The sequence below is a fragment of the Pongo pygmaeus genome, chromosome 7 (assembly GCF_028885625.2).
Source record: "Pongo pygmaeus isolate AG05252 chromosome 7, NHGRI_mPonPyg2-v2.0_pri, whole genome shotgun sequence".
NCBI lineage: Eukaryota > Metazoa > Chordata > Mammalia > Primates > Hominidae > Pongo > Pongo pygmaeus.
The window spans coordinates 22,049,950-22,069,713 of record NC_072380.2 but is presented as its reverse complement, the minus strand read 5'-3'; the positions used below and the strand labels follow the sequence as shown (position 1 = coordinate 22,069,713).

Below are 19,764 nucleotides of genomic sequence, written 5' to 3'. Positions count from 1 at the left end.
AATTCTGCACCTGCACCATCCACTGTCAGCTGCAGAATTCTAGTAGCCCTTGCTTCTGGATTCTTGGCTGGCAGAGTCCTTTAGACCCCCTTTGCTTTTTCCATCTTAAATTATTAAACCAGCTCATGGATATGAGTGTTTAGGGTTGGGAGAGTTGGTAGGAGGCAAAATGTCACTCTGCACACAGCCCTGGGTAATATATTTGGCTCCTAGTGTGTGCTTTGATAAATTGAGCTCCTAAAAAGGGAAAAATGTAACCAAAGGGGTATAACGTAAAAAAAAAAATAAAAAAGGGCCAATTAGGAGCTCCAACTCTGAAGACAGTTCAAACAGCAGCACTAGATTTTGGAGACTCAACACTCTTAAAGGGTGTGATGTTTCCTGGGAGGAATGAGCCCATTTTTAAGTGGGGCTTTCCCCTTCGAGGGGATAACTCTAGAGGAAATCAGCAACAGAAAGTGAATGCCTATGCTGGGCATCCCTGGAGCACGGCAACTGGGTGAGGGGCTGAGCAACAATTACTGGGGTGGAGGTCTGTTTTGCTAATGACTGTCATGACAGAGTTTCACCTGTGATTCCAGAGGCTAAAGAGGAGATTCTGCAAGAACAAAATTAAATCCTTGCCTGTACAAGCCTGGAATGCTCTGGGGCCGGGCCATATCTCTAAGCACAGCTTGTCACACACTCAAATGCACAATTTTCTGACGCAAACGATCAATGCTGGAATACCAGGCACTGGCAGCACAATGCCAAGATCACATTTTACAGTTGCAACAGGATTGCAAAGGACTCTTGCTGGTGGCAAGCTGAAACACTTACATTTTTCCTATGAAGACGCTTAGGACCATGGTCTCATCATTCAAGCCCAGAACTTCTGAGAGTCGGCGGTACAGCTGGTGTTAAGAAGAGAAAGTAACCAGGACACATGAATTAGAACAATCACATCCTGGTACTATTTTTGTCCACACTCGTGGGTAAGATGTGGAAGAAAATGGACAAGAATCCCAGAGAGGACTTTACTGAAGGGATAAGCTAGTTTCCAAGTATTACTGGACAGATGCTGAGCAATCTTACTGGTCCCTTTCAATCCTGAAATTGCAAAAAGACAGCCCAAATCTTCTGCTGTTCTGAATATTAATTCATGCTTGGAGACTAAGAATTGCCCATTTGTGGGAGAGCAACAGATGTTTGGACTGCCCATTTGTTAAGCATATGGAGCACTAAAGAAATGGGCCCAATTCTTTGATGAATCTCCCAGAATTTAAAGACTAAGAGAAAACATTTGGACTGTCCTATTACCTGAAATCTGGAGGTTATGTGAACTATCAGCAACTGTTTCCCTCCATCAGCAATCCCACAAGTGAGAAGTGAGAACTAAGGGGAGCCAATTGAGAGGCTGTTACCTTAGAGGATTTCTGCACTTGGTCCCCAATGTAGATCTTACGAAACTGTTCAAAAAAGCTCAGCATGGCCAACTCTAGCTTCTCATTACCCGCCTGGGCCAAACGAGAATCTGTTAGGTTCATCAGCTGGAGCACCCTGGAGGAAGAGGAGCAATGATTCTCTCAACAGCAGGACATCCTGGTTACTCTAGACAACCCAAGCTATCTTGACATGGTCGTATATGCCTGTACTTGGGTACAGCAACCTCCTGCAACCAAATTCATCTATATAAATGAGGGAGACAGGACTAGACCAGGAGTTTTTCATCTTTTTGGAGACACATGAAGGATGATGTTCACAGATAGGTAACACTTCCAGGGATTACTAGCAGAAATACTACCTGTGACTTCATCTCTTTTCTCTGTACCTTCTCCCCAAAAGAAAGGATACTGGAATGCAAGTGAGTGAATGCGAATACAGATGTCATAAGTGAGTCATTTGACATTTGAGTGTGGGAATAGTTAACTATTTGTGACACACCATGAGTGAAAGAGACTCCATCATTGTGTTGCTACACTCAAGCTCAGAACCAATCTGCAAGACATTGTTTGAACTAAATTTATATTATGACACACACAGTATTGAACTCGGCTGCAGAATCAGAAAGGCATTAGATTTCATTCTTATTAAAGCTTTGCTCAACTCTTCAAAAAATGCCAGTGGGAAAATGCCACAGAGACTTTCGTCAGGATTAAGGGACCTCTGGGCAAATGGGCATCTGATAAACAAAATGGGGGTGGAAAGAGACAAATGAGGATTTTCAGAAGATATATACATTGAAGGTGGGGCGCGGTGGCTCATGCCTGTAATCCCAGCACTTTGGGAGGCCGAGGCAGGTGGATCACCTGAGGTCAGGAGTTCGAGACCAGCCTGGCCAACATAGTGAAACCCCATCTCACTAAAAATACAAAAATTAGCCAGATGTGGTGACGCATGCCTGTAATCAGCTACTTGGGAGGCTGAGGCAGGAGAATCGCTTGAACCTGGGAGAACCTGGAACAGGGAGGCAGAGGTTGCAGTGAGCTGAGATGGCGCCACTGCACTCTGGCCTGGATGACCCCATCTCCAAAAAAAAAAAAAAAAAAGTTTTGATAAAATGAGAATTGCACAGATGCAAAATAACTTGAAATGTATGGCCAAGAGATTTGAAAGGCTGTAGGAACTCTGTAATTCCATCTCTGGTGAACTTTAAAGAACTGCAGTTTCCTTTTAGACTTATTTTGCGATGGCAAAAGCAGTCCATATTTTACTAACTCTGAGATACTGTTCTTAAAAAGACCTAACAGAGAATCTCTGCTTTAGTTTTCCTAATTCCGTATCCATTATTTCCTTGCTGAATTATTGCTGGTTTTTTATTTTAAAGTAAAGATCACAGGCAGAGTTATCATGGCACTTATAAAAGGCTTGAAAGCTGTGTCTCATGGGCAGTTAGCATATTCAGATTATGTTCTGTAAGTGGAGAGGACCCTATCAGGGAGTGGAGAAGTGACAGCGAGGCGGAGTGGAGAGCATCTTTGGGGAGCACTTACCGACAGACAAGCTCACCATCCATGGCGTCTTGCTCATCAGTGCTGGCAAAAGAAACTCGGCCACCGATCACTGCTCCAATAATGTAAACCAGCCATGTCAGCCTTCCTGCAGCAGGAAACAGACCCAGTGTCACCTCCAGTGATAGTTTCTTGAAGACATTCCCCACTCTGAACGTCCTTAATCTTAAGAACACTGTGGTGAAGCCATGAAGTCTTACTTTTCTTACAGAGAATGGCTACTTCTCTGCTTTAGTAAGGGCAATGCTAAGAGGGAAATTCGTTAGGTAACCAACATTCCTGTATCAGACAAGGCCATTATTTTTAGTGTACTATTTCCTTAGAGTTAAAAACATCCAAGCTGGGCACAGTGCCATGTTACAAACACCATCCAGGCCCGGTGAAAAGAGGAAGCCCAGGTTACTATCTGTACTTATCTCCCTGTTTCCCCTGGGCCTTTATTTAGCAGTCATAAACCTCTCGGCCTGGTCCCAGCTGTGCTGTGGGGCATTAAAAAGTAGACAGGAGCCAGGTGTGGTGGCAGATGCCTGTAGTCAGAGCCAGGTGTGGTGGCAGATGCCTGTAGTCCCAGCTACTTCGGGAGGCTGAGGCAGGAGGATCATTTGAGCCAAGAAGTACAAGGCCCACGTGGGCAACATAGTGAGACCTCATCTTTTAAAACAAAATCCCTCTGCAGATGTGATTTCAGTTCTTCTTCCCTAGTCCCTTGAGGGATTTATTCACTCATAAAGATTCTTGTGCATATGGAGACAACTGAGGATGAAAGAATCCTTTTGCGGGGAGGTAGGAAAGAGGTGGCAATGAGTGAAGGGGTACTGGACAACATCTCCTCACAGGTCTAGAGTTCCCAGCATGCTGCACACTCACCCTCCTGCACTGCAATGTCCATTGGGCTTGCGCTGGCGCTCTGTAGCAGCTCCTGGTACGACTGGGCTGACTGGTCAAACAACTGCACGAGGAGTGCACACGTCTTCTCATACTCACAACGCCCAATGGTGGACAGCTGGTCCAACTGCTGCTGGACCAGCCCCGTATCCTCCAGGGGATCTTCCAGGCCATCTCTATTCCCAAGGGAAGAAGGAAGGCAGCTCTCTTAAAATATGACTACTGATTTGCCCAATATAGCGGCTCTCTGGCTTCTTCACTTAGCCACCATTTCTGACTGTAGAGGTCTACATCCCGACATTACTTTTTCCCAAGGAAGAATGTTTAATGAGGCAGAAGGCCAATGTCTTCGCCCTAGTCTCCCTTAGGTATATTCTGCTTGTTGGTGTCAAATCTTACAATCTGAATTCTCAACTCTTAATGTTTTTCTGCCTTAAACCTCAAAGTCCTGCCCTTCTCACCTCTCTGACCTCTTGACTCTTAGTCTTTCGCTATACAGTAAACTGTATATAGTAAACTGACTATAGTAAACTGTAGGATAAGTACACAGTCCTGTGTGGGAGGCCATTGTGGCCAGATGTGTCTTGGAATTCAGAACTGTTCAAACTGGAGGAAGGCAGTATGATGCTTCTACCATATCATGTAAAACCCTTGATGGGCTTTGTGGCACATCAAACTCAATGTTCCCGTAGCAAAACTTATAGTATTATAAATGGTCATACTAAGTAGGATTTAAAAAAAACTATAAATGGTCTCATACCAACTCCTGTCCAGTTTTGTAACAAGTGAATTCTAATGCCAAACTGATGAGGAAATTTCTTTTGTCACATCTTTGACTTTGGAATTGCAGACAAGGCATTGTGGCCCTGTACTAGGTCTTGCCTTATCTGCCAGCTCCTAGCTTTTAACATCTTGTCCAATGAGGAGCTCTTCTGTTGTTACACTGCAGTATGATAATGGCAGCAGCAGTAGCAGGAGCAGCAGCACTAAAACTAGCTGTGTGCTTACCATGTGCTACACACTGTGCCAGGTCATATTAATTTAATCCTTCTAAGAACCTTATGAGGTAGGCCTATTATTATTTGAATTTTACAAATACAGAAATGGAGCAACTTGCCCAAGAGTACACAGCTACTAACTGGCTATCTGGCCCCAGAGCCTACAAACATGTAACCACTCCCCAACAATGCCTCACTGAAGCCAGCTGAATCCTCAGGAGTGGAAGCTATGGAGGTGACAGAAGAAGGCTTGCTGGTGAACTTCATGAATACTCAGATTTTGAACTGATTCAAGTCATCAACAGTTAAGACTATAACTCATGACTATTCAATGCACTTGGGGCTAAGCAAATTAAGAATCCAACTTAAAAAGGCCCCAGACTCTTAGACTCCAAGTAAATTCTCTTGACAAACAGCCAGTGAAAACAAGAAAGCCACCTAAACAGGGATAACTTCATTTAATATAGGTAATTTTTGAAAGGGCTTGACATTTCTTTAGCTACGGGTTTTTGGTTCAGTTAAGTCAATGTAGACAGAAACCATGTGGAATGTAAAGCAATCAGTGATCAGTGGCTTAGAATTCTTATGTGTTCTAGCTCTGGAATTAGAATTGATAACTAGATTGTGTAATCTTTATCCACTTATTTCTTTAGGAGTTCACATTAAGCACCTATAAGTTACACATAATTCTTATCATCTATATCTTATAAATGTTTCTCACACTGAAAGAAAAACAGTGGCAAGGACAAACATTATATGGATATACTCTGTATTCAAAGATATTGCTATGGACAGTGAAAAGGGGGAATATGAATAGAATATAAATGTTCAAGAGACAAGACTATTCTATCAGGCTTTATGCTCTCATGCTACTCTGCTGACAAGGAAGAAGAACCATGAACTGTAGTAGCTCCAATGAGACATGCTTTGAGTACCTTTTTGCCAATGGGGTGTCTGATCTCTAGGAAGTGTGACAACAGGCCACTGGTGCGGGAATGAATGAGGCTAAGTTTCCTTACCTCAGTATGATGTGCACAGATTCCAACCGGGATGTGATGTAGGCTTTGGTGACCTCAGGAGTGTAAGTTTCCAGCATGTGGGGCTCTGTGGCTTTGACATACGGCACAGAGGCTGCCAGCCGCTGCCACAGGCTCAGAAGATAGTGCACACTATTTGGAGCAAATTCCCAGTGCTAAAGAAAAGTAGAAAAGCAGAAGGCATATTTTTCATTTCTCTACATGTTAGTCCTATGCCATCGACACAGAAGATAAAGACTTTTTTCTTTTTTTTAAAAAAAGAGGATAGACTTTTGTGGGCTTTGTTCTGTGTATGGCAACTAGTTTAATGTATTTATTAGTATTTTCGAGATTAAGCATCTAATGAGAAGGGCTACTCTATGCTGGCTGTGTAAGCCTTACCACAAGGAAAGCCACATGTAAGTGGGTCTCAACCATTAGTATGCATGACAATCGCCTGAAGAACTTGTTAGAAACACCAAGGCTCTACCCTGGACCTAGTGAACCAGAAATTATGGGGATAAGACTCAAGAATCTATATTTTTTCATCAGTCCCCTAGATGACTGTGATACAAGCCATACAATTTGAGACCCATTGTTCTATATTACACGACTAAGAAAGAGAGGGCATCAACTCTCTTTTTACTCTTCTGTCTAGCTCCCTGTTCCAACCTTGGCTTTTTTGGGGTGACTATGAGGGAATTCTCTGTGGGATGAATCTGAATATTATATTATCCTAGTAATTCCCACACGTTCCTCTCCCCACACTACTTGCACTTGTGTAAATGTGAATCACAGGCCACAACAGTAACTACTCTGCAGGGCTATACTGTACTTATGGTTACCTTTGCCAAGAAAAAAAAAATATTCTTATATGGTTAAAACCAACAAGCAAGAGATTCCAGTATTTAGGAAGGAAGACACAAGTAATCAAAGACAAACCTGTAGGCTGGTCACTGTGAAGTTGGCTATCAATCGGATGACCTCAGGGTAGTTTTCCACCTTTACCAATTCTCCCAGTTGATAGTTACTCTTCAATCGGGCCAGTAGTCTGCAAAACTCATGGTAATTGTTTGGGTCTGATAAACTCTGGCAACAGCAGAGGAGAAAAATAGAATGTAAAATGTGCCTTAACATACTTCAAGAATGACGCATGCTTGAGATGGCACGGGGGGAAGGGGTAGAATCTACTTTCTAACTTCTGGGCTGCAGGTCATGATTCAGAATGATACGTCTGCATCATGTTCAGAAACAATTTTTTAAAGTCACCTTGAAAAGGGACAGTCACATTTATTATCTCATATGTTCACAATAATAATCATATGAGATGACATTATTAGCCTCAATGGACAGAGTTTGAAACAGAAGCCCAGGAGGATCACACTGAGGCTGTAAAGCTCATTACGGCAGAAGTGGGCACGACCTAAGACGTGACTGTCTTGTTTTCTTATTGTTACCAATCAAAGGAAATCTAATGCAATTTTCATTTCCACATCTGTCAAACTGATCATTCAGCACAACTAACCGATAGTTAGCAAAGTTATACAAATGTTTCATATATTTATATCACTTACTGTAATTTATTCATATATTAGTGTTTATATGATATAGTTATAGCAAATATTACAGATATTTTAAAGTCTATTCTACCAGTATATTTAATTGTATGTTTCCTGATATGTCTTCTTCTGTTAGCATATGTGGGCTAAGACTTTGTTTTGTTCACCTGTGTATCCCTGGCACAGAGCAGGTACTCAATATAATTTGTTGAATGAATAAATGAATTTTAAAAAGAGAGACAAAACTGAGTATATTTTAAAATAAACTGCTTTTTAATTTTCTTCTAGTGTAAAGAAGTGATACTTTCAAAAAAAATACCGAATCACTGGGACTTCAAAAGACAAAAAGGGCAATCGAGTTATGAAATTAAAGTTTGAAAGAATTATCTTCCTTCCCACCTAAAAGCAGCCCTATATACTTAGGTTACCGATAAACGTTTTTTAGAAATGGTAAACAAAATCAAAAAGCAAATGTTAGATTTTTTTTTTTGAGACGGAGTCTTACTCTGTCGCCCAAGCTGGAGTGCAATGGCATGATCTCGGCTCACTGCAATCTCTGCCTCCCGGGTTCAAGCGATTCTCCTGCCTCAGCCTCCCGAGTGGCTAGGATTACAGGCATGTGCCACCATGGCCGGCTAATTTTTTTTGTAGTTTTAGTAGAGACAGGGTTTTACTATGTTGGCCAGGCTGGTCTTGAGCTCCTGACCTCAAGTGATCTGCCCACCTTGGCCTCCCAAAGTGTTGGGATTACAGGCATGAGCCACTGTGCCCGGCGATGTTAGATTCTTAATTTCTTGGGGGAAAAATGACTAGCTTCTTCCTTATTTCCTTATAGCAAAGTGATTCTTTCCTGTAACTCCTACATTTCTGAAGCTGGAGGATATAAGCTCCTCTTTTGGGCAAATAATCTCAGAATTGGTCTACAAATAGAGATTCACATCAGTCTTCCCTGAAGAACAACAGACTGAATTGTTTACTGGGCCTCGGGATAGATTTCCTTCTGACTCATAACCAGCTGGGCATACACTAATCCTATACATATGTAAATTCTCAGATAAACTTACCTGTGGGTTTTCCAGTATTCGTTTAACACCATCAACAAGATGAGAGAGAAACTTGGCCCTCTCTGCATTGTTAAACAGGGATCTTCTGACTGAAGCGATCTGTACCAAGCAGGATAATACCTAAATGCAGGGCAGAACCCAAACACAACGATTAAAAAGACTATACAGTTATTTTCACCAGAAACGTTCCACCTCCTACAATATCCTTCTTTAGGATATCTGAAGCAACATTATTTTAAAAAGAGAAAAGAAAAGAACATAGATCCAAGCAAACCATAGCAGCCTGTTAAATTCAGTTTGGAAATTCCCTTAGGTACAAATTCCTTTGACCACTCCAATGGCATCTTTGTTCTTGCTGAGATACATTATTTCACCCTTAAAAATATCGAGCAATTTATACTTTAAAGTTTTAGATTTAGTTTTCTTGGCTAATCTGAGTTTGACATGTAGATATTATGTGCTTATGTCATTACATGCTATAAAGAAATAAGTGTTATCGGCCGGGCGCGGTGGCTCACGCCTGTAATCCCAGCACTTTGGGAGGCTGAGGCGGGCAGATCACGAGATCAAGAATTTGAGACCAGCCTGGCAAACATAGTGAAACCCCATCTCTACCAAAAATACAAAAAATTAGCTGGGCGTGGTGGCGGGCACCTGTAATCCCAGGTACTTGGGAGGCTGAGGGAGGAGAATCGCTTGAAGCTGGGAGGTGGAGATTGCAGTGAGCTGAGATTGCGCCACTGCACTCCAGCCTGGGCAACAGTGAGAGACTCCGCCTCAAAAAAAAAAAAGAAATAAGCATATCATATCTGGGCCCTAAAAAAAGCCAGCTTTGGTCAGGCGTGGTGGCTCACGCCCGTAATCCCAGCACTTTGGGAGGCTGAAGCAGGCAGATCACCTGAGGTCGGGAGTTTGAGACCAGTCTGACCAACATGGAGAAACTCTTGTCTCTACTGAAAATACAAAATTAGCCAGGCGTGGTGGCTCATGCCTGTAATTCCAGCTACTCAGGAGGCTGAGGCAGGAGAATCACTTGAACCCATGGATCGTGCCATTCCACTCTAGCATGGGCAACAAGATCAAAACTCTGCCTCAAACAAACAAACAAAAAAACACAACCCAGCTTTATCCCTGAAGACATTTCCCCCTGTTCCCGCTGTGTTAGATATTTATATTCTCTGTTTGCCCCTCTAGATCTGCTTTTGACCCTTTTCCACCCTGCCCTATTCCCTAGGAGGCTGACCTCTGTTGAGGACAGCAGCCAAGCTCCCTTGCCCTCTGGCTTCTAGTTGGCTTCAACCAATGGAAAGTACCAGCAGGAGATTAGAGGGCAGAGGGGAACAGGGTACCCCTCTTCCGACCATCCAGCTGGCTGTGCGGTGGCAGAGGTTCTCTAGTGATGGCCGTAGTTCTTGTTGTCCAGCCCTCCTCTAAGCCACAGCTTCAACTCTCTCCAGGTTTCCTTCACTTGCCCTTTGAGGCTCCCCACTACTGCCAGCCCCAGGGGCATGCACCACCACCCCATGTTGGTGTCCCTTAATTTTACCCACACCTTTGCAAGTAGTACTTTCTTAATCATCCCTCTTGACTGTGCTACCTTTTCTTGCAGTAACCTTAACGATACACCTGACAACACTGAAATCATGTTTCAGCGAACACAAAGGTCTACATTAATTTGGAGAAGTGCTACAATGACCAGAAAAGTCCTCTACTGAACAAACACTATGCACACTACTCATTACTTCACTGTGTTTTCTTTATATATTTTGTGTATAACACCAACCAGTAATTTACACCAACAATCTGAAATACCAGACCAATAGTATTTTAGAACCTGAATGAATTTTGAGGTTTTAGGTTAATTATGGCTTTAAAGGAGAAATACACCATTCCCAATAGCTTTCAAATGTTATTCAGGGTAAGTATGCAAATTAGCCTTCCCATCACAGTTTCCATTTATGACAATCTGATGTACACCTAAGGAATTTTCTGAGTCAGGACAATCTTAATAGTTCAACTAGACAGTATTAGGTGAATCCCCAGGTGCTAGCCTGTGGCCGTTTGAGGAACAGCATAAAGTCAGATACACGATGAGACCCAAAAGAGCTTGACTATCTGCAGGAATTGGCCTTTAGACAAGAATAATTTAAAAATAATTAAGACTTTATGGCTGGAACCTTTAGGCTACAAGCTTAATCTCAAAAGACTAGATAACTAGCCTAGTATTTCTATGCTTTACTTGTATAATTTTATAAAAAAAAAATGAATATAAGGTTCATTCACCATTGCTATCTTCTAGGAATAGGTTTGCTTTAAGAAACGGTAGTCCTGACTCACCAGAGGTGAAAATGAAGGAGGGATGGAATGATACAGGTCAAAAAACAGCTGCAGGGTTGAAGAATCTAAGAAGGCTGGGGAAGAAAAAGACAAAAGACATCACTTTATTAAGTATGAACATTGCCGCTGGCATACTTCCAGCACTATACATCAGGGAGCACATCCTTCTGCCTACTTATCTTACAGAGTATTTATTTCCTTTGGAAGTGATAAGCATATAGGGGTTTTTTGGTTTCCCTTTTTCTTTTCTTTTTTTTGAGACGGAGTCTCCCTCTGTAGCCCAGGCTGGAGTGCAATGGTGCGATCTCGGCTCACTGCAACCTTTGCCTCCCAGGTCCCGGTTCAAAGGATTCTCCTGCCTCAGCCTCCCGAGTAGCTGGGATTACAGGCACGTGCCACCATGCCCAGCTAATTTTTGTACTTTTAGTAGAGACGGGGTTTTACCATGTTGGCCAGGCTGGTCTTGAACTCCTGACATAGTGATCCGCCTGCCTCCGCCTCCCAAAGTGCTGGGATTACAGGCGTGAGCCACCACGCCCGGCGTCTTTTCTTTTTTTGAAAGTACTATTTTAGCTTCTCTAAGAAACAGATTTCTTCTTTCAATTCTCTGAGAACTTAATCTGAACACCTCTGTCCATAAAAAGAATTTAAAACTTTTATCCTTCTGGAACACAAAGACAAACATAAGAACAAGTTGTTGTGTTTGATTTTGTTTTTAAAGATAGTTATTACCCTAAATAGATTACAGAAGTCTCTAGGCAATTAATGCAAGAAGGTGAAATACGTATCTATTATTAATCAGCAATTTTAAAAGTTCATTGACACTGGGGGATCTATAAGATTACTCCAACAACCTCCCCAACATTATAAAATAGATGTTACTGGCTGGGCACAGTGGCTCACACCTGTAGTCCCAGCACTCTGGGAGGCCAAGGTAGGAGAATCACTTGAACCCAGAAGTTCAAGACTAGCTTGGGCAACATTGTGAGACCCCACTTCTACAAAACATAAACAAACAAAATTAGCCGGGTGTGGTGGCATGTGCCTGTAGTTCCAGATACTTGGGAGGCTGAGATGGGAAGACTGCTTGAGTCCAGGAGGTTGAGGCTGCAGTGAGCTGTGATCGTGCCACTGCACTCCAGCCTGGGTGACAGAGTGAGACCCTGTCTTTAAAAAACAAACAAACAAAAAAAGACGTTAGAATTTTTTCTCAATTCTCCCTCAGAATACACAGGAGTTGCCAGGAGTTCTTTAGATCATTCTACAGACACTCTGTAGGGGAGTAACAGCCTTTGAGGTGGAGGAAGTTCTGTTACCTGATCTCCAGCTGGTGGGAATCTGCACTGTACACAGGTCATCTGAGGACTCATCAGTGGAAGTGCCAATGAAGTCAAAGTTGAGGCAGTTATGGGTGAGCTTGAGCAGTTGCATGAGCAAGCCATGCTGACTTTCATCATTCAAGTTTAGATTCTTTCCTGAAGCCTGTAAAAATTACCACATAATGAGTCCCCAAAATCACTCCTCTCTTCCCAGCTTGCTCCCAGACTCGACAAAGCTGTTAAGTCAGAAAAGGAGGGCTATATGTTAGCACAGTAAAATGTCCCCTTCTCTCCAAAGATGTGGTACTTCTATCACCTGTTACTATGAAAATACCTAGCTCCTTATACACTATTAAAACATATTTACTATAAAAACATGAAGTTGGTATTTAAAGAAAGCCCTGTTTTAACACTTACTATACTCCTCACACAATGTAGACATAATGGTCACAAAGAATTCTGAAGCAATATGGCTCCTGTGGTCATTTTACTGGCATGTGAGATCCTAGTTATTTCTAGACAGGGCTGGGATTAAACTCTGGAGGGAGCTCTGAGGATGCTTAACACCCTGCCCTACTTTCTTTCCTTGTTTTTAAAACCACCATCACCAAAAATCTCTCAAACCAGAATTAAAAATCATCACTGAATTTTATTTACTCATTGCAATGTAACTGCAGACTACAGGTGAGTACTGGCCATAGCTACTGTGCCTGTCCCATTCCAAGGATATACCAGCTGAGCCTCCGTGACTGGCTGGCTAATTATTTGTTCCTGATGGTATCAGTAAGGAGGATTCAATCCTTAGTTTTCTCAAAAGCTTTTCCCCTCCAGGGGGTGCAACAGCTTTTGCTAGGCAGCTTTGCTTAACCTGAGGATTATTTGGGAATTCTAAGGTAAAACTAAGTAATTGAGGAAAAAGATGAATATCATTAACTGGAATAACAGAAAGAATACAAACTGGCTTCCAAAACTAAAATTGGGAAATGTTGGAAAATAAGAACAAAACCACAAAAATGAACAAAAAGCCAGAAGCTAACCCTATGTAGCTTTCTATAGGGACAAAGTATCCGAGCTGTGTTACAACTGTATGGAACTCCCAGCTTAACACTTCTTTCCTAGTTCAGCTCTATCAATAAATGAACTGAAAACACCAACTTTCAATTTTAACACAGGTAATTTCCTTATGTGATACTGTCTACTCCTCCAGGTTATTAAATCTAAATGGATGTTAAAAATTCAAAACCTACTTTTCCTTACAGATGTTGCTTGTTTATGTGCTGCTTTTAACTTAGCGGGGGACAGGGGAACCAGCCTGGTTTCTGTATGCTAACAATGTAGTCTGAACCTATTTTCAGAGCACTAAGAATCCAAACACCATAAAACTAACATGCTTTCACACCATATAGAAAGATTTTATGTCGTTATAAAAACAACAACAGAACTTCAAACTCTGAGTTAGGTAAACTAGATCCCTTTAAGATAGGAGTATGGGGTAAGTGCTCACTTACTGCTCTTTACCTAGGGGAACTGATCTGAAACAGGGAAGTGACAATCATTTCTCCAACCTCAGTGGTCATTCTGACCAGTTCCTTCAATGCCTCTATGAATCTTATATAAGAGATGATGATTAAAGAGATGCATAAACTCTCATGGGATCAGTTAAAAGCTGACATTTAGCAAGTTCCCATCCATTATCATTCTTTTAAAAGTAACTGGGAAATATGACCCAAACTACATGCTCACCTGTTTTAGTAAATTGCAGGAAAGTGTGAAGATATCAAATAATGATGAATCGCGAAAAGAAGAGGCTATTTTTCTGTGCTTGGTTAAAGGATGGGTGGTGTCTGCCTGTGCAGAAAAAGAAGAAACCAATGCAAAGAATTAATTGCAAAAAAAGAATTTTTCATGTAGACTTCCTATAAGCTAGAAGGATTTCCAGTAAGAGCAACATAAACATAAAAACATTTTTAACATTTAAATTATCGTGAAACCCTATCTAGTGAAAGGATGGAGGATAGTAAACTGCTAATAGCCAGGGTATCCTTTCTCTCTAGCTTACAGAGGGAAAACAAAAGGATGGATAATCTCTGCTGCAAATTCTTTTTTTCCTCTGTATTCAGGGAGGTAAAACTTAAATTGTTGGCAGACGTTACTGATAATTACTTTCATGTTGTACTATGGCTTAATGTGCCAGGCGTGGTGACTCACCTCTGTAATTCTAGAACTTTGGGAGGTTGAGGCAGGAGGATCATTTGAGCCCAGAAGCAGACACAGTGAGACCCCCCACCACCTCTAAAAACTTAAAAAAAAAAAAAAAAAAAAATCGGTGTGGTGGGGCATGCCTGTAAGTCCCAGCTACTCAGGAGGGCCTGGAGCCCAGGCATTCATGGCTGCACTACACTCCAGCCTGGGCAGCAGAGTGAGATCCTGTCTCTTAAACACCCACAGACAGAGTAACAAGACTTTGATTTTGGTAAGCAAAACTCAAAACAAACACAAAAACGAAAAAAAAAACCTCAACGCTAAAGTTACTGCAGAATTTCCAAATGACAACAGCCCAAAATATTCACCTCCTTTTCTAACCTATTTCAACATATTGTCTATACCCCAGAAGTGAAAACTTAATTTAAGGAGTTGTATTGGTCTCTGACTTTCCCTGTTCTTGTCTTTTCAGCTAAATTACGTTTTTGTGGCTAAGAACTAAACCTTTTACTTCTTTAGTATGCTCCCAGTCCTAACACATACTAGGTACTCAATATGTGGAATAAAATAACTTCAAAGTTGTCAGGAGTATTTTCAGTCTAACCATGTACTGAAAGCTTAAATCTCTTTTGTTTACTGATCAATTCATCCAAGAGGAGACTCATTTTGTTTTTGCCACATTAAAGTGTAAGGCAGCAAGATTACTGACAATCAAGTCTTCTTAATTTTATTTCTAGGTTCTAAGTAAGAATAGTGACAGAAATATACTTTCTTTTTTGAATCTGACAATCACAAAACAATGGAAAATTCAAATTATTTAGAGGCTCAAAATATTCTCCAATTCTTTCTTCTGTCATTGTGTTATCATGTGTCTTAGATAATAAAGGTCTTGCTAGATTATGTATCATATAATCTGTTATACCGATCATAACACAGAGAATGATTACACACTAAATGCTACATAAAATTTCATCATTTTCTTAGAAAAGTAAAATCTTGAAGCTTTTTATTATACATATATCAAAATTTATGTACTCTGTGGGGCCAAGCTTCAAAGGGGAAAACATTAAGTCCACAATCTCTATCCTTAGTTAATGCATCTGCTCTTCTGCTGCAAAGATAAGAGTGGTTAAATAGTACATTAGTTGTTAAGAACACAGGCCCTAGAATAAGACTATTTGGGTTTGAATCACATCTGTTGCTTGTGAAACCTTAGGTAAATGATTTCATCTTTATGTGCCTCAGTTTCCTGATCCAGAAAATGGGATAAACACAGTACCTACCTCATATGACTGTTCGGAGAATAAAATTAGTTACTATAAAGTGCTTAGAATGGTGGTAACAGTAATCATTCAAAAGTGTAAGCTGTTATTATTTTGGTAATTACTGATCACAACGGGGACTTCATGTGGCAAGAGAACACAACATGGACTCCCAATTTTCACAGGCTCTAAGCTAATACATTTGAAATAGGACCAACTCACAGTTAAGATTTCTCAGGGTTAATAAAAATGTCTGCAGAATTATGAGCAATAGCAACAGTAATGCTGATATCATTAATATGCTTCCAACTTAAGGGTGAGATGTTATAACTAATATTGATACGAGCCTGTTCTATAATCACAAATTTTTAGCTGGATAAAAAAGTAAATGACTAAAATATAGCCAGGGCAAAAGAAAGCCACTGGTGTTTCCTCTGTAGTATTCTGTGGCATCAATGACCATTTAAAAAATTTAAAGTATATAGGAGCAGAAGGGGCACACAAAAGGTCGACCTTTACGGTCTCTTTTTTGAAGTCATTCTCTTCCATGGGCAAGGCAGTAGTATTTTGCTTTTTTTTTTTTTTTTTGAGATGGAGTTTCGCTCTTGTTGCCCAAGCTGGAGTGCAATAGTGCGATCTTGGCTCGCTGCAACCTCCACCTCCCGGGTTCAAGCGATTCTCCTGCCTGTCTCCTGCCTGTAGCTGGGACTACAGGCACATGCCACCACGCCCGGCTAATTTTTTGTATTTTTAGTAGAAACGGGGTTTCAACATGTTAGCCAGGCTGGTCTTGATCTCCTGACCTCAGGTGATCCGCCTGCCTCGGCCTCCCAAAGTGCTGGGATCGCTTTTATCTCTAAAATGATAATTAGTACCAATAATAAAAAAAAAAAAGCTAAGATGGAAAAGGGGAAAACAACCTGGAGACAGAAAGGGAACAGGACAAAAAGTGAGGTGAGTTGCAATTACAGAGGAAAACCCAATGGAACTATTTTGTTTCAAAAGGGCATTAATCACTTACCGCAAAAGCACACAACTGCCAAAAAAGATCATCCCACACATAGCAGAAAACACCAATACTAAGAAAAAATATGGCACTTACTTCAATGAGGAAGGCTGTAGCACTTACTTGATTAATTTCATTGGTTAGCTGAGATAAAATTGTGACACCAATGATGCAGTATTCAACACTATCCTGGTTAAAAAAAGCATAAGGTAGAAAGAGTTGTCATGTGTGCTCGCTTTTGGCATTTGGAATGCACTCATACTTTTGAATGATGGGTTCCTGTGTCATTAGTAAAACTGCCTAGACAAGGCAGCAAGGAATCATAGTTTAAAACTGTTGTTTTGCTGGACATAAAACCTAACTGTCACCACAAAAGAAGACTGTCAAATCTGACTTCATCAAAATTTAAAACTTTTACATTAAAAAAATTCCCATAAGCATTATAGCATATACATTTTAAAAAGGTAAATTGCAAAACACATGACTAAAGTAAATGACAAGTAAGCAACACATTTTACAAAGAGACTGCATAAAACAATAAGTAAAAGGTAAAGAATCTGAGGAAATGTGGTTAAGATATAAATAGAAGTTCACAGAAAAACAAATATAAGCAATAAATAAACATATCAAAATTTATCCAGTCTCACTCATAACCCAAACAATAAGATACCAATTTTTTTAACCTATTAAATTGGAAAAATTAAAAGTTTAGCTTCCAGGGCTGAGGTAAGCAGGTCCTCTTATCAACTGTTTGTGGAAGTAGATACAGTCATGAGTCACTTAATGATGGCGACACGTTCTACGAAATGTGTTATTAGAGGATTTCACTGTTGTACTAACATCATAGAGTGTACTTACATAAACCTAGATGGTACAGTCTACTACACACCTAGGCTGTATGGTACAGGCTATTGTTCCTAGGCACAAACTTGTACACCACGTGACTATACTGTGGGCAACTATAACAATGGTAAGTGTTTGTGTATCTAAACATAGCAAAGATAAAGTAAAAATTCAGCATAAAAGTTTTTTTTTTAAAAAAGCTACACCTGTATAGGGCGCTTACCATGAATGGAGCTTACAGGATTGAAAGTTGTTCTGGGTGAGTCAGTGAGTGAGTGGTGAGTGGATGTGAAGGCCGAGGACACTGCTGTACACCACTACAGACTTTACAAATATGTACACTTAGGCTACACTAAATTTACTTAAAAAATAAATTGTGCTACGACATTAAGACAGTTCGACATCACTAGGCTCCATTTTTTTTCCAGCTCCATTATAATTTTACGGGACCACTGTTGTATATGTGGTCTACTATTGACCAAAACATCATTATGAAGTGCATGCTGTATAACTTTTTTGAGGATAACTTGGAAATATCTTTCCAAGGCTATGCATTGACCCTACAAACACACTTATTCAAAATATATGTACTGGGCTATTCACTGAAGTATTAATTTAACACTCGAAAGAAATGCCCATCTATAAAATATTAACTAATTAATTAATCATATTTTTGCTTGGGACCATATGTAGGAATTTGAAAGACTGAGACATGGTTTGTTTTTGCCAACATGCAAACACTACCAAGACATATTAAGGGTAAAAAACATGCAGAAGAGAATACACCAAATAATTCTATTTTGTGTCATGTTTAAAAAGTAGATAAGCGTCTAAGAGTGTGTGTGTGTGTTTATATATATGTATATGCTGGTTCTCCCATTCCCATTACATCAAATATATACACCGTACCTGTAAAAACCTTGTGACGTCTGTGATTGCATTTCTGAAGACATAGTCATCCTTCTGACAGTCAAACCAGCCCAGTTTTGTGATTCTGGCATATAACTGAATAAGTGCTTGTGTCACGAAAGTAGCCAACTTCGGCCGAGTGGCAAGGTAGTTGAGCACATAGTTCCCTATTAAAAAAAAACAACAAACAAAACCAATCCACATAATAGAAAGCTCTGCCAGAGAAGGGTGTATATCTTTAGACATGCTAAATGGCCAAGAAATTATAAATTTAGACTATTTAACCCAAACTGTCTTAATTATTTATGCTACTGTTCCAAATGGGACTTCAAATTTAAGATTAGTAGGTGTTCTAATTCAGAATTTTATTTTGTCACATGAAGAATTTGCAGTATAGCCGCTTTGACTCTATCCCTAGGTAGCTAAAGAACGTGGTCTACACAGAATTCAAAATCATTAACAATGTTTTTCTTAGTTATTAGTGGCAGTAAAGAAAAGATGAATGAAAGAAATCTCCCGATAACAAAAGGGAGGACTTAGGCTTTATCCAGAAGTAATTGCGTCGGGCCCTTCACTTTCATAAGCCCCAAATTCTGGAAACAAACTGGATTCTAGACATTTTGTATGGTTAGCAATCTCAGCATATCACTGAACAAACACATACATTTGACTATTACTAGCACATCACTAAACAAACTATTTTCTTCAAGACAGAAAGAAAATTCTCCACTTACGAATATCTATTCGCTGTTCCAATGGTAGGGGGTTGTTTGTGCGTGATACAAGCTTGGTAAGGCATGTAGCTGCCAGTAACTGGGAGTAAGAGGACTGTGAAAAGAGAGGGAAAAAGGACTTAAAATTGTATTGAGTAAGCCAGCCACAAGGTTTTTAACTTGGAGATCTCTGCTCAGATTCAAGAAAAGGCAATCAGTTTTGGCAGATTTGATCCTCTGGATTTTAGAGGGTCTACTGCTCTGAGGAAAAATGAACCACATGGCGTAAGTTTATTTAGCTGACTTCAACAATGAACAACGGGGAAGATAAAGTGAACAGTCTGATCAAGCTGAATCTAATACAGATATCTGCTTCACTCTGAGGGACAGACACTAGAGGGCATCTTTTCAGAAAAATAGAGATTAGAAAAAATCTCTCCCCTCATTTAAACCAAGAAATCTCCCCTCAGTATCCGTTATAATGATATTTCAAACAGTTTCACCTCAAAATATTTCTATGGCATGATATTGGGGAAAAAAGAAAAGAAGTATTAGAGGAAACCACCACACTATGCTGTATAGTTAATCTCCAAATTGTATCTTTCCATCAGCGCAGCTATCAATCAGCTATTGTGCTGGGGAATGTATATGATAGTTTAAA

The 19,764-nt window shown here is 40.4% G+C and overlaps 1 protein-coding gene across 1 annotated transcript in view; it reads right to left on the bottom strand.

Annotated features, from left to right (window-relative positions):
- Positions 1–19,764, bottom strand: part of XPO7 (exportin 7) — an 86,198-nt gene that overhangs the window by 17,853 nt on the left and 48,581 nt on the right. Inside the window, exons 3-15 of the mRNA XM_054498063.2 lie at positions 19,125–19,218; positions 18,391–18,557; positions 16,762–16,827; positions 13,912–14,016; positions 12,166–12,331; positions 10,850–10,923; positions 8,513–8,632; positions 6,832–6,978; positions 5,893–6,065; positions 3,858–4,051; positions 2,973–3,078; positions 1,404–1,539; positions 820–893 (exon numbers count right to left, since the gene is read on the bottom strand). Of these exons, the coding sequence (XP_054354038.1) occupies positions 820–893; positions 1,404–1,539; positions 2,973–3,078; positions 3,858–4,051; positions 5,893–6,065; positions 6,832–6,978; positions 8,513–8,632; positions 10,850–10,923; positions 12,166–12,331; positions 13,912–14,016; positions 16,762–16,827; positions 18,391–18,557; positions 19,125–19,218 (1,622 nt within the window). The remainder of the gene's footprint in view (positions 1–819; positions 894–1,403; positions 1,540–2,972; positions 3,079–3,857; positions 4,052–5,892; positions 6,066–6,831; positions 6,979–8,512; positions 8,633–10,849; positions 10,924–12,165; positions 12,332–13,911; positions 14,017–16,761; positions 16,828–18,390; positions 18,558–19,124; positions 19,219–19,764) is intronic.